General features: G+C 34.8%; 1 protein-coding gene across 1 annotated transcript in view; it reads right to left on the bottom strand.

Moving 5' to 3' along the window:
* MCF2 (MCF.2 cell line derived transforming sequence) overlaps positions 1–13310 on the bottom strand; it is a 71210-nt gene that overhangs the window by 23241 nt on the left and 34659 nt on the right. Inside the window, exons 10-16 of the mRNA XM_084870918.1 lie at positions 12643–12817; positions 8882–8919; positions 6100–6188; positions 4473–4539; positions 3655–3770; positions 3482–3551; positions 814–906 (exon numbers count right to left, since the gene is read on the bottom strand). Coding sequence (XP_084727044.1) covers positions 814–906; positions 3482–3551; positions 3655–3770; positions 4473–4539; positions 6100–6188; positions 8882–8919; positions 12643–12817 — 648 coding nt within the window. The remainder of the gene's footprint in view (positions 1–813; positions 907–3481; positions 3552–3654; positions 3771–4472; positions 4540–6099; positions 6189–8881; positions 8920–12642; positions 12818–13310) is intronic.

The following is a 13310-nucleotide window of genomic DNA, read 5'->3' as shown; positions in this document are numbered from 1 at the left end:
ATATTTGAAAAAAACGACAGTAAACATTAAGTCAAGGATTTGTGAGGTAAAAAATTCAAAATTTCAAAGAATAAATATTTGTATATAAATTCACATTGATGTGGAATGTTCAAAAGGCAAAAAAGCAACAAATGACCATAGATGAACATTACTAAAAAGTTCTTCAAAATATCCAAGAAAAATAACAGAAGGTTCAGCTCCACAGGCCAAGGGCCAGAAAAGAAATAGGTTATACTGAATATAAATCAGATTGGGCATGAGAAGAGGTGTTTTTTTTTTTAATATCACAAGAAAAATACAGCCCTCATTAAATGGCTTTATATTCCCTGCCACTATAAATATAAGGGTCATAACTTTGGGTCCTGGGAACATGGTAGGTTCTATAATAAGGCCAAGGTGGGGGCTGTGTAGGATGAAATGTGTATATAGGAAGTGCAGAATACAAAAGAAGTGGAAGAGGTTATACCTATGTAAGATTCAGGACCCCCATCTGGATATGGATAAAACCCAATATACAATCTAATTCAAAACAATTATCAATCCTTAATCCATGTTGGGAAGCAAAAACATAAGCATATTGAAGATTTAGAGTTAAATACCAAAAGAAGTAGCTAAAATTGGTTGCCTCTGCGGATCAGCCATAAATGTGTTTGTGTGCATGTGTATGTGTGTACATATGTGTGTATTTTGGGGAGGGTAAAATTGCTTTTTAATCAATATATGCATACTTAAAGTAGAAAATGGATTTATAAATCAGAAATATCCCAGTATCTTTCAGAAAGAATATATCCAAAACCTCAATAATTACTATACCTGGAAAAAGGCGCATTCTGAATACTTCTTCCAAATTGCCTCTGATCTGGGTTTATTCTGACAATATTTTGCATACATCTGAAAATCAGTTTTCTGTGATAAAAGCAAGTTCAAATGTATTACCAATTATGAACGTGTACTTTTCTTATCAAGAATATATGAGCAAATGAGGTACCACCTCACACCTGTCAGAATGGCTATCATCAACAAAGCAACAACTGAGAAGTGCTGGCGAGGATGCAGAGAAAAAGGAACCCTCATGTACTCCTGGTGGGAATGCAGACTGGTGCAGCCACCATGGAGAATAGTATGGAGTTTCCTCAAAAAACTAAAAATGGAACTCCCATTTGAACCAGTGATCCCACTTCTAGGAATATATCCCAAGAAACCAGAAACACCAATCAGAAAAGATATAAGCACCCCTATGTTCCTAGCAGCACAATTCACCGTAGTTAAAGATTTGGAAACAGCCTAGATGCCCATCAGCAGATGAGTGGATTAGAAAACTGTGGTATATCTACACAGTGAAATACTATACTGTTGTAGAAATGAAGGAACGCCTACCATTTGCAACAGCATGGATGAAGCTGGAAAGCATTATGTTAAGTGAAATGTCAGTCAGAGAAAGATAAACATCACATGATCTCACTCATTTGCGGATTATAATGAACAACATAAATTGATGAACAACAACAGATCCAGAGACAGAGAAGCATCGATCAGACCATCAAACCTCAGAGAGAAGGTAGGGGATGGTGGATGGTGGAAGTACAGGGAAGAGATCAACCAAAAGACTAGTATGCATGCATATAAGCATAACCAATGGACACAGACAGCAGCGAGGGGTGAGGGCTAGGGGATATAGACTCATATGTAATACCTTAATCAATAAAAAAAGAAAGTATGAGCAAGAGTGAGTGTGGCTAAGCATTATAGGGAATGTGGCCTAAAGTGCTGCCACACTGGCAGCTGGTCAGGAACCCTCTTTATAGTAGAATAGCATGTCCATCAGAACAGATAGAGGGACACATAATTATCCAAGTAATTTTACAGCTTCTACTTACCAAGTTTGAGAGTTAGAGAGAGAAAAGCCTTCTCTAAATGAACTATAAAAGCAAACTCATATTTTCACAACTGTGTGCTAATAGGTTTCCAAGAAATATGCTCTTCCTATGGTGTTAGTCACTCGATTGCCTGGTGAGTGAATTTGTAGCTAACTTCCAAGGTCCTTGATTTATCATTGAGACATATTATTATACCATAACCCATTAGACATCTGCCCATGCTATTCTCTCTCCCTAGAACCACCTTTATTTGAGCCTTATCTAATGGGATGCCTCTTACTCACTCTTTAACAATCATCTCATGAGTCATTTCTTCAATTAAAGCATTATTTATAACTTCGGTCTATGTAAGATTCACTTCTTCTTGGCCCCTATAGAATCATTTGTATATCTCCAACATAGCACAATTCACACTGTACATAATGGCTTCCCTATTTCTCTCTGTGAATAGTCTTGGGTTTGGTACCCACATAGCCTAGCATAGTGGTTGATGCATAGTATGTTCTCAGTAGATGGCTGTTAAATGAATAAACATATCAAAAGGCATGTATTAAACTATTACTGGTTACCAAGGACTCTGCTAACCTTATAAAAGATACTAGTACAAAGATATATAGGATATGGACCCTGCCTCAAAAAGTTTTCCATCAAGTGGAGAAAGAATTCATGAATATACGTAAAGATTCATAGTAAATGTAAAATCCCCAGTGAATACCATGGTCATTAAGTCTGACAGGAGTCCAAAGGAAAGAGATACTGCTGCTGCTTAGGGGAAAATATGGGCATAATTTAAATATGTTTCAATTTAGGATATGTTGAGAAAGGTAATAACACAAATTTCTTCCTTAACCTTATCATTTTCTCAGTCCATAAATACTTTCTCAGATATATATTAGGAAGCTCTCAATAATCTCTGCTATCCAATAGACTCTCAAATTAAGACAGAACTGATATTTCAGGAACAGAAGGAACTAGATAAGCAGAGAACATTCTTAGAGGAAACTCTAATGGAGGAGAGTATGGTTACAAAACTTGAGAAGTCAACTGTATTAAGCATACTCTTGGGACATGAAGAAATGAGCTTCCCTGAATGATCTCATAGAATAAAAAAACAAAACAAAACAAAAAAACAGCTCTCTGTGTTGCAAAGTTCCTGTGATAGATGCCTTGGGTCTGAAAGGCAGGCTACCTTTGATTCTACTAAGACTTCACATGTATTAGAGGGGAATACCAAAGCATCTCAGGCTAAAAATTAACCAAGCCAAGAATGGTTGTGCTAAGATGATTCCCAACTCTCACATCTTCATAGCTGGGATGGTCCTTGGACTCCTGGGATCACCCAGGGGTCAGTGGACACAAGCTGAGCCATTGAAGCATTTCCTGCAGAACACAATGGCCATTTGCATCCTGTCGATATCCTATTGCACCAGTTTCTGTAACAAAACCTGGTTTAGCATTAAATACGTGCTTGAGTGATGTCTCCTCTAAAAATATAAAAACATAAAGAACAATACCTACCTTTTCTCTAAATCTGTTCTTACAAAATTAGCTACTATTTTGGTGGTCCATATTTATATATATATTTAAATAATAATTGAACTAACCCTTTCCAGGAAACAAAGTCCGACTCTTTCTGGAGCATCCATGCAATTTTCCAGACTGCTCATGAAAAGGCTGTGAAAATTTCAGAGAAAAAAATATGTTTATGGGAAATAAATTGGTCAATAACCTTTAAATAATATTATGAAAAATAAAATTCAATTCAGCAATTACATACTTGCTATGGAATTCATATATTTCTGCCATATTTCCAAAGAGAACATCCTTTTTATTTCTCAGGAGAGGTGGCATAAGATCAAACATCTCTGGATTATCCATCTCTGCTTTATATCCCTACCAAAAATAAATAACATTTATTCAGTTAAAAAAGATTCACATTAACATTGATTGGCCCACCAAAGGTGTATGTACAACAAAATGTATAGGGGATTAGTGGGTGAAGCTGCTTGTAATTTTAACATTAAATTTTCTATTTCCTAAAACTATATGTTATTATTTTTTAGAAAGTAGGACCAGGAAGTGAAGGTTTTCTACTCAATGGGTAAAATAAAATGATAGCTCATTGGCCTTCAGGGTACTTTATAGTACAGGAAACAAAATAGAAACTAAGTATGAAAAATTATATTACAGGTCATTAACTTCTACTTAAGCTAGCAATAAGTGTTTAGGTGTTTCAGACCAAATTCATATTATGGCATTTGTATGAAATGAATATTTTTCTCCCATTTTCAGATCTTCACATCACAATCTCTAAATAGTGCCATGGGAATAATTAGAACAATCTGCTGTATCACTAAAAGAACAGCTTCTCTCCTCTATAATACATTCTGAATCCACAAGTCTTACTCCTGAGGGAGAACCTGAATACCCATATCTGACAAACATACAGTCTCAAACCATAGCAGAAATACCCACTGCTGCCATGTGACAATCAAGGAAGCATGCGGGAAGAGAAGGCTGCCCTAAACACTTCCTAACATATGTAGCAGGGGAGTATTTAGGAAAAGATGGGAAAATACAATGTGACTCCCTTACCAACAAAACAGTAAACAGCTCGCGAACATAAATCTTCTCAGTCTGTATCAACTCATTTAGGACATGGCTAAAACACAAAGATCATATTTATCAATTATTTTATTGGTTTAGAATTGTAATGCAATATTTCCATTATCTAATTGTCTAATGTAAAAATTGTTAATACACAGGAACTACCAATAGTTTGGTTTTATTATCAAAATGTAAAATTAATTCTATGGTTTCTAGAACAAGTACCACTATAAGATTTACCACAAGATTATAAAATATATTTAAACGAATGGGGAACAGCACTCAGGACTTACTTTTAAATGAAAAAAAAACAAAACAAAACCCCTTTATTTCTAACTCACCAAGTTTAAGAATCAATCTACTAAAACCTCACAAACTCTATTCCCAAAAATCTAGGAAATACTTTTGGGGAGGGGGACAACACAGTTTCTTGGTTATAGTTCCCTCTCTTATCTCCCTCTCCCTCTAAAAGAAATATTCGAATTTTAGGCAGAATTTTTCCTTTTCCCCAGTAATGTTCTGATATTTTCCAAGACATTAAGTGGGTTTATTATACTGGATTTCCCAACTATAAATCATACTTAAGTTTTTGTAGTAATTTTGATTACTAACTCTTTATAATAAAACTAGAGGCCCAATGCATAAAATTCATGCAAGAGTCGGCCTTCCTTGCCCCGCTGCCAGCACCAACTTCCCTCTGGCACCAGCTTCCCTCTGGCACCGGGGACCCAGGCTTCCTCCATCCCCCAGCAGGCACCTGGGACCCAGGTTTTCCTCGCAGCCCCAGCTTCTTCTGGAAGGTCATCCAGAAGGATGTCCACCCTAATTAGCATATTATGCTTTTATTATTATTGATACATTTTCCTTCCAAAGCAATTTCCAATTGACATTCTATTTAAAATTTGTTTCCTCACTGCCCACTATAAGTAATCCTTTTAATTTAACTTATATCTTTAGCCTTTTTTTTAAACTTTTTACCTTTATCATTTACCTTTAAAAATATTTAATACATAAACACACACACACAGGGTGGAGCAAAGATAGGTTTACAGTTATTAATATGGAAAATAATATATTCAATAAATAATAATATAAGCATAAACTCTGTGTTTTGTGTACTCACAACTATAAACCCACTTTTCCCCCACCCTGTATGTATCTACATATACCTTGCTCTAAAATACTGGCTACTTACAACTCTATGATATAAAATTTAAAAGGTGAATATATTCATCTCTGAAATGTTAACAGAATACTATAAAAGTGAATAAAACAATGATTAGTAACATGTATAAAATAGCATTGTATATATACATAATCCTTTCTGGTTTTTGGAACACTGTCCCATTCACTCTGACCTCATTTACAAAAGATAAGATTAATATTCTGTAAAAGTCTAGTTAATTTTCAAGTCACATAAACAGAGCATATGTTGACCAGGTCTACATGCAAGACTTGTTATATATCATCTAGTGTTTTTTTTTCATCAAATCCTGTGTAATCCCATATTGTGAACTCGAAATCCCAAACATGTTCGCTTTGGACACTGAATCAGTGTCTCCTGCGAGTAGATATATATATATATATATATGTCTGTTAATAAATTAAAAAATACTTCTTTAACACATCCAAGGTATTGTTATTGTTCAAACTGGAGGATGGACCAGAACTTCTCTTCTCTAGACACTCATGCACCACTTCAATCTGAAATGATGAAAATAAGTTAAATTAGCATCTAAGTAGGCATAGCTCTTCAAAAAAAATCTAGCTTAAATTAAGTTTTCTCTAGGTCTAAACTGTGTAGATAAATTGAAAAATAACCCTATGATTATTTAGTCTTTCAAATATTAAAAAAAAACAAAAAACATTTGGGTTGCCTAAGAGGGCAGATTTAAGATAATAATTAGAATTTGCTTTATATATTTAGTAATATTTCATTTATTTGGCACTTTGGGGAAATGAGGTTAATTCATAAAAAGCTTATTGTTCAAATAACTAAAGTTTATTCATTGAAGAACCAAAATGGCTTGTCAACATTAATTTTTTAAAATATTTTATTGTTTTTTGTTGTTTTTTTTTTTAGAGAAAAGAAGGAAGGGGGAAAGGGAGGAGAAGGGGTGAAAAGAGGGAGGAAGGAAGGGGGAGGGAGGGAGGGAGGGAGGAAGGGAGGGAGGGAGAGGGAGAGAGAGAGAGAGAGAGAGAGACTTCCTCCTGCATGCCCCCTACTGGGAGTGGGAAACCAGGCAGGTACCCTCACTGGGAATTGAGCTGGCAACCCTTGGAGCATGGGAGGACACCCCACCAAATGAGCCACACCAGCCAGAGCTCAACCTCAATGACTTTTTATGGAAACCTTTCTAGGAAATATTACATGAATCCTTGAATTCTTTAACCCAGATACAGAACATCATTGATCATTTTCCTATTCACTCAGTGGCCATCAATCATGAACATAAATGATATGATAAAATCTAATGTTACACTCCAGGATTAGTAACATGTGCAGAAATGTTTATTGTTTCTTGAAATGACTGTTGTCTGTTCATCTGTCTTTGCTCTCTGCCACATGTCAGTTGTTGCTACAAGTGACTTCCCTGATCCTAAACTGCTAACTTATTTGCAGACTCTATGGGATTTGACTGCCTTACTGAATCAACTGCATGAGATTTATCCCAAAATTAACATTTTGCTCTTCAGAAGCGTCTGAAGTATATTCCAGGGATCCTGGCTATATTGAACAGCTGAGATGAGCAAAAACCCTAACCTCCAAGTAAGTGTAACATTACTTTGTAACAACTGGAACCCCAAACCAAGTACAAGATCTATCAGCTAAAATGCATTTCCTCAGAATATGACCTACTTATTACAAATACAGGTGGAAAGGAACAAACACTTATTGACTATTTTATATCTATTATGCAGGCACAGTCCTAGGTCCATAGCACACATCATTACATCAAATCCTCACACTAATTTAGCATGCTATGGCATACTTATCCCCATTTTACAGATGGGAAAACTGAGGCTCAGAGAAGTTTAGCAACAGGTCAAGGTTCATACCTTGTAAGTAATGAAACAGTCAAGCCCATGGTCTGTCACCATTATCATGTTCTCTCTTTAAGAGTGTGCTTTGATTTATGTCTGCTCAATGTACCAACTATTATCATTTTAATGCTATAATTAGGATTGAAAATACTACACACTCCACTTATCAGATAGGTATGCATTCTAACTTTTAAACAATTTCTGAAATACAAGTTTTTAAAGTTCTGAAACATAGCTACTTTTGAATATATAAAGATTGTGCAAATTGACTTGAAGTGGAAGAATGTGTGCATTTTGGAACCTAGTTCACTAGCTATAAATCTCACTGAGAAAATGTACATAGCCACAGCCTCCTATTTTCCCCTACAAATGAATAAACACACATAGTGGAATGCGAAGGTAGTTATGAGTTAAAACTAGAACCGAAAGACACGTAGGATGATGAAATTTGGCATTCAACCTGTTTCCTTCTTGAAACCAGAAGTTGTGTCTGTATAACATAACCAGGCATGGTATGTAGCATATTCACTAGCCTGCTGATAATTGTATAAAAGCCTTAGAACACTAACATACACCACATATTTTTCAAAGTATTTCACAAATATTAGGATATTTTATCTATACTTACTCTATAATGAGGGTATCCTATTATTACCCCCATTTTACAGATAAGAAAACTGAGTTCCAAAAACTTACCCAAGGTTATACAGCCAAGTGATGCAGCTGGGATTAAAGGCCAGGCAGTCTAGCTCTGTAATCTGTATCACTATGATCTCTATGACAAAGAGCCTCTTGACAATATATTCTTGTCTTTATTTACCATCAAGAACACACAAAGAAAAAAAAAGGAACACACAAAGAAAATATAGGGCATTGGAATTATGATCAGGCTACTCTCTGCAGATACCAGAATATCATGGATAACTGAGAAGGACTTATGCATTTATCAAGAAATTAATAGATGTCTTTTTCAGCCTAAAGTATGGTCCATTAGAACCTGCTTCTTACTTGCAGAACTGGAATTACTTATGAAAGAAATCCTCTTTTATAAAAATGTACATCACTTATTTATGCTTATTGAAATGGGGTGTGGGGAAAGAGATGATGGGACATAATGAGATATTCTATAAAAATTATTCTGAATTTGACCCAAGATTTGAGAAACTACTCATTCATCTGGGGATATGCCAGGGCTGCAATTATACACAATGCAGCATCAGCTTTTCCTTTTAGATTAAATAGGCTTTCAAAAGCACCATGTTTGAATAGATTAAAAATATGGTTTTAAGACCCTGTTCGTATTCTGGAACTACAGTAATAAAGCCAACTTTGAATTAATTAATGATATTTACTTTTAAGTTGCTCTTATTTTGTTTCCAAGTCTTCTTCCCTGGGAGAGAAATGTGAAAATATCTCAAACCAGAGTGAAAATCTATACTTTCATGCATGTTTATTAAACAGAAAGATAGTAATATTACAATGTGTTTATATAAGTATTTTTTTAAATCACACTATTCAAAACACTTGAATGTTTAAATTTAGCTATATGATCTCAACTTCTTATTGAGTATACTTTTGCCATGTTATAAATCCATTTTCTCCTTTATGAAAGATTCATTTGATTACCAAGTAAGCATGAAACTGAGTGATAGTACGCATAAATTATTTGTAGATGTGGTGTTCATCTTGACATATAAGCATTTGCTCAGATTGTAGGACACTAATTAACTGTGTCAAAAAGTTTAGAGAAAAATCTAAACTTAACTAATAATTACAGCATTTATTTGGCACTTACAATATGCCTACATTCTTATAAGCCCTACACAGGCAGTTTCTTTTTCAAACCTCAAGTCACCTTAAGAGATAAGTATTACTTCAATCCCCATTTTAAAGATATGGAAGTAAGGTTACTATCTTGTGCAAAAAGAAGAGGTGGTATTCAAATCTCAATTGTCTACTATCAGAAGCTGTGTTTCTAACCACTATATAGTAAAACAACATGTCTGAAGCATGTTAAGGTGCTAAAACAAAACAAACCAAAAAACAACTTCATCTAAATTCCAAGCTTTAATCGTTCTGTTCTTCCTGCTTAATCTTTCTTTTTCGTTCTGTTTAATCATTCTCTTCTGTTTAAAAAGGGTGAGCTCCTATATTGTTATGCAAGGAGTCCAGATGTTCCGACAAAGCCCAGTGCCTGGTCCACTCAAAGACTAGGTCATTTAAGCTTCTAATTCTCAGGGCTGCTGAAAAGGCTGCCACCCACACAGGCTTTGTAGATCTCTCTTCTCCATGGAAGAAACATACTTTATGTCTTTTCCTCCTCAGCAGGAGCCAGTGCAAGGCACATTCAGGGAAAGGTTATTATGCTGTTACATTCTCTAAATTTTATATTTCACTTTCATTTATTTAAAAATGCATTATATGTTTTAGGATTACATAATCATATATATATATAAATTAGACTTACTGGCAATTACTATATAAAATCAATTTCTCAATAAATACTGATGCCCATCACTTTAAAGACACTTGATATAGACATCTGAACTTATTTACAAATGTAAATTAGAGATCTTCACTAACTAGCTGTACTAATTAATTTTTGTTAAATACATGAAGAGATGAAAAAGGAGTATTTACAAAAGAAATGCACTTCTTTCTGAAAAGCAATGTAGATGAATTCATTCTTTTAACAATCTAAATATGTATAAACCTTATTGAGTGCCTATACTATATGCTAAGCTCCGTATTTGGTGCTAGGGATACAAACATAAATTGCACACAGACCCTTCCCTTATAGAGCTTACAGTCTATTAAGAGAAACACAAAACTAAATTAACACTAAAGGTGAGACAAAATAACCAGGGACTTATTATCACATAGCTTGAATATCCAAATGAACTGGGAAAAGGGGAGGAGAGGAAGGAAGGAAAATATTGCCTAAAGGAGGTGGCCTACAGTAGGAAAATTGATGGATCTAGCAAAGGGAAAAGAGAGAGGGAAGGGAACACTGTTCCTGAGAGCGAATAGTATATATGAAGTCCAAAGGCAAGATAACTAGGAGAATCTGAGAAGGGAAAATGGGGAGTCAGGGAGACTCTTACAGTTGTCAAAGTAATAGATGATATTAACTTGGATTAGGGAAGTGACAGTGAGTGATAGCAATGGGAATGGAAATAAGGGAGGTTCTTTGACTGATTAGAGGTGGGGAATGAGTGAGAAGATGAAACCAAGGGCCCAGGAATCATGGTGCTATTCACTGAGATGAGGAAAATAGGAAGAGCAGGTTTTGCAAGACAGAAGCAATCAGTTTGGGGTATGCTGAGTCTGGGTTGTCTATACGAAATTTGAGGAAGCAAATTGTAAATGCAGGTTTCAAGATTAGGAGAAAGATCTAGACTAGAGGTACAGATTTAGAAACTCAAACCACATTTTACCCCTCACAGACAATGATCTTTCATAACTTCCCTCTGTATTAAATGTTAACTCAACAAATATGTGTTACATTCTGCTAGGTGCCAGGAGGCAACTGTGCTAGGTACAGGATTCTATTTGATTCAAGTTAATAAAAATAAATACAAAGAACAAAAATCAGTTTGACTTATTTTATGAAAAATTAGCACTATGCTTTGATTCAATCCAAACTTATATATCTGGCTTCGTAATTTAATGTTTTGAAGAATTATTTGGAACTGATTGTTATAATCCCCACTACTCATAGAGCAATAGGGTAAAATGAATGATGTCTATAGCATAAGTAATGCTTAGATTTAATTTATAAACCATGATTTATGATTAATAAAATCATTTATCTAACCATGTCAGTAAACTGCCTTCTTCCTCATAAATGCACTAGACAGTCTTAAATTACAGCAAATTCAGGCTACTCCTAACAAATAATTTTATTGTGGATGAGACAAGAGTCTATAAAATGAAAAAAGCTTGATTTATTTTAATAGTGCAACTGTTTTCCTTGTTTTCTATTTATGAGTGGTCATTTGATGAAAGCACATAATCTACTTTTTTTTATATAGTCATTTTCCAAGACTAAGTTTAATACTGAGAGAATAATGGACAGTTATTATGAAAAATAAAGTTAATTGTAGGCAGAATGCAAAACTGAATGCTGATCCTTTTAAATTGTTTTAAATGCCAAACTGGTTTTTTACATACATAAACTCAGAAAATGTACTGATAAAAAGTAATAAAAAATGGGTACCTTTTTAAAAAAATGTACATGCCCTAGCCAGTTTGGCTAAGTGGATAGAGTGTTGGCCTGCGGACTCAAGGGTCCCAGGTTTGATTCTGGTCAAGGGCATGTACCTTGGTTGTGGGCACATCCTCAGTGGGGGGGGGGTGGTGTGCAGGAGGCAGCTAATCAATGTTTCTTCTCTCTCCCTTTCTCTCTGTAAAAAAAAAATCAATAAAATATATATATATTTTAAAAAGAGGCCACAGAGGCTGCTCAAGAAAAACTTTGGAGAAATACAGTCATCTTATTTCTAGAGTCATTCAACAACATAGTGAGGATAATTATTTTATCCCATAGAATGTAGAACGGAAAATGGATATTACATGATTGAAATAGGTCAACAAAGATTAAAACCAGAAAATGGACTCTGTGACAGGCAAAATTATTCTATTTACTTGCATTTATGTACAACAGGCAAGCCATTCTATTATCCAAGCCATTTACTTACTGGAAGCTTATAAGAACCAAGTTATAGTTTATTGAGGTATAAAGTGCATATGCGTGAGTACATACAGGCACACATGTGTACCAGTTTCATATGCCTTCCTTCTTCCACCTGCTGAAGAAAAGGTTGAATTTGATGCTGGTATAAATGTTCACACTCATTGCAAGTCTGGACTATTCAGTACAGATCTGCAACATCCTGTACTATATTATATCACCACTGTGGAACTATTGTATGATAGTGTCAATTACAACTCCTGCCTCATGCAATATAATTAAACATGATCAAATATGTTTAAATAAAATTTCAATTTATCAGGATTGAAGAATGAATTTGGTATTTACATTAAGAGTAACAAAGTAAATAAGAGCAATAAAATAAAATAAAAATTAAAGAGGGAATGTAAGATTCTTTACCAGGTATAGGTGGAAAAAAAAAAGGTGCTTTAGGTATGATTGCTTTGTTGGAAACAGGTACCACAAACTGGATTGGCCTCACATGCTCATATTTCAGGTTCTTAAAACCAACTTGTTGGTTCTCAAATACAGTTTGAATGCTTTCAAGCTTGAGTTGTACAGTCTGAATTTGAATCTACAGGTTGTATAAGAATTTTATGAAATATTTTATGAAATGGGATAATTACAAATACTATCAGATTTCTCAGACTCAAACAGTCCAAAACTTAATGTAGAGTTTCAAATATAACTAGAAGGAATTTAGGAGAGTAATGGAGACGGACTAATGTATTATCTCCACACGGTTATAATATGCAGAAGATCTCAACCAAAACAAATAAAAGAAAAATTTATCAAGCAGTCATGAAATAGGTCACTACATAAAGTGATTTACCCTTCATAAACAAGAAGGGACAGTGCCCGGAAAAGAAGGCATATTTAGCATCAGAAAGCCACCAAGTTAAGCACTGTCACAGTAGTTTGTTATGTTTCTTTTAGTTCACCATGTTGTAAAAGGCTCCTCAGAGCCATTATAAAGAATATCTCCTTCTGGCCTTTGTAGGCAATTTGACACAGCTAAGCTTCGTGGCATCCAGAGAATGAGTTGGTTATTGCCACAGCTATGTTTC

Source organism: Pipistrellus hanaki (genome assembly GCF_964339955.1).
Source record: "Pipistrellus hanaki genome assembly, chromosome: X".
In the NCBI taxonomy this organism is placed as follows: Eukaryota; Metazoa; Chordata; class Mammalia; order Chiroptera; family Vespertilionidae; genus Pipistrellus; species Pipistrellus hanaki.
This window is presented reverse-complemented; position numbering and strand designations above follow the sequence as displayed.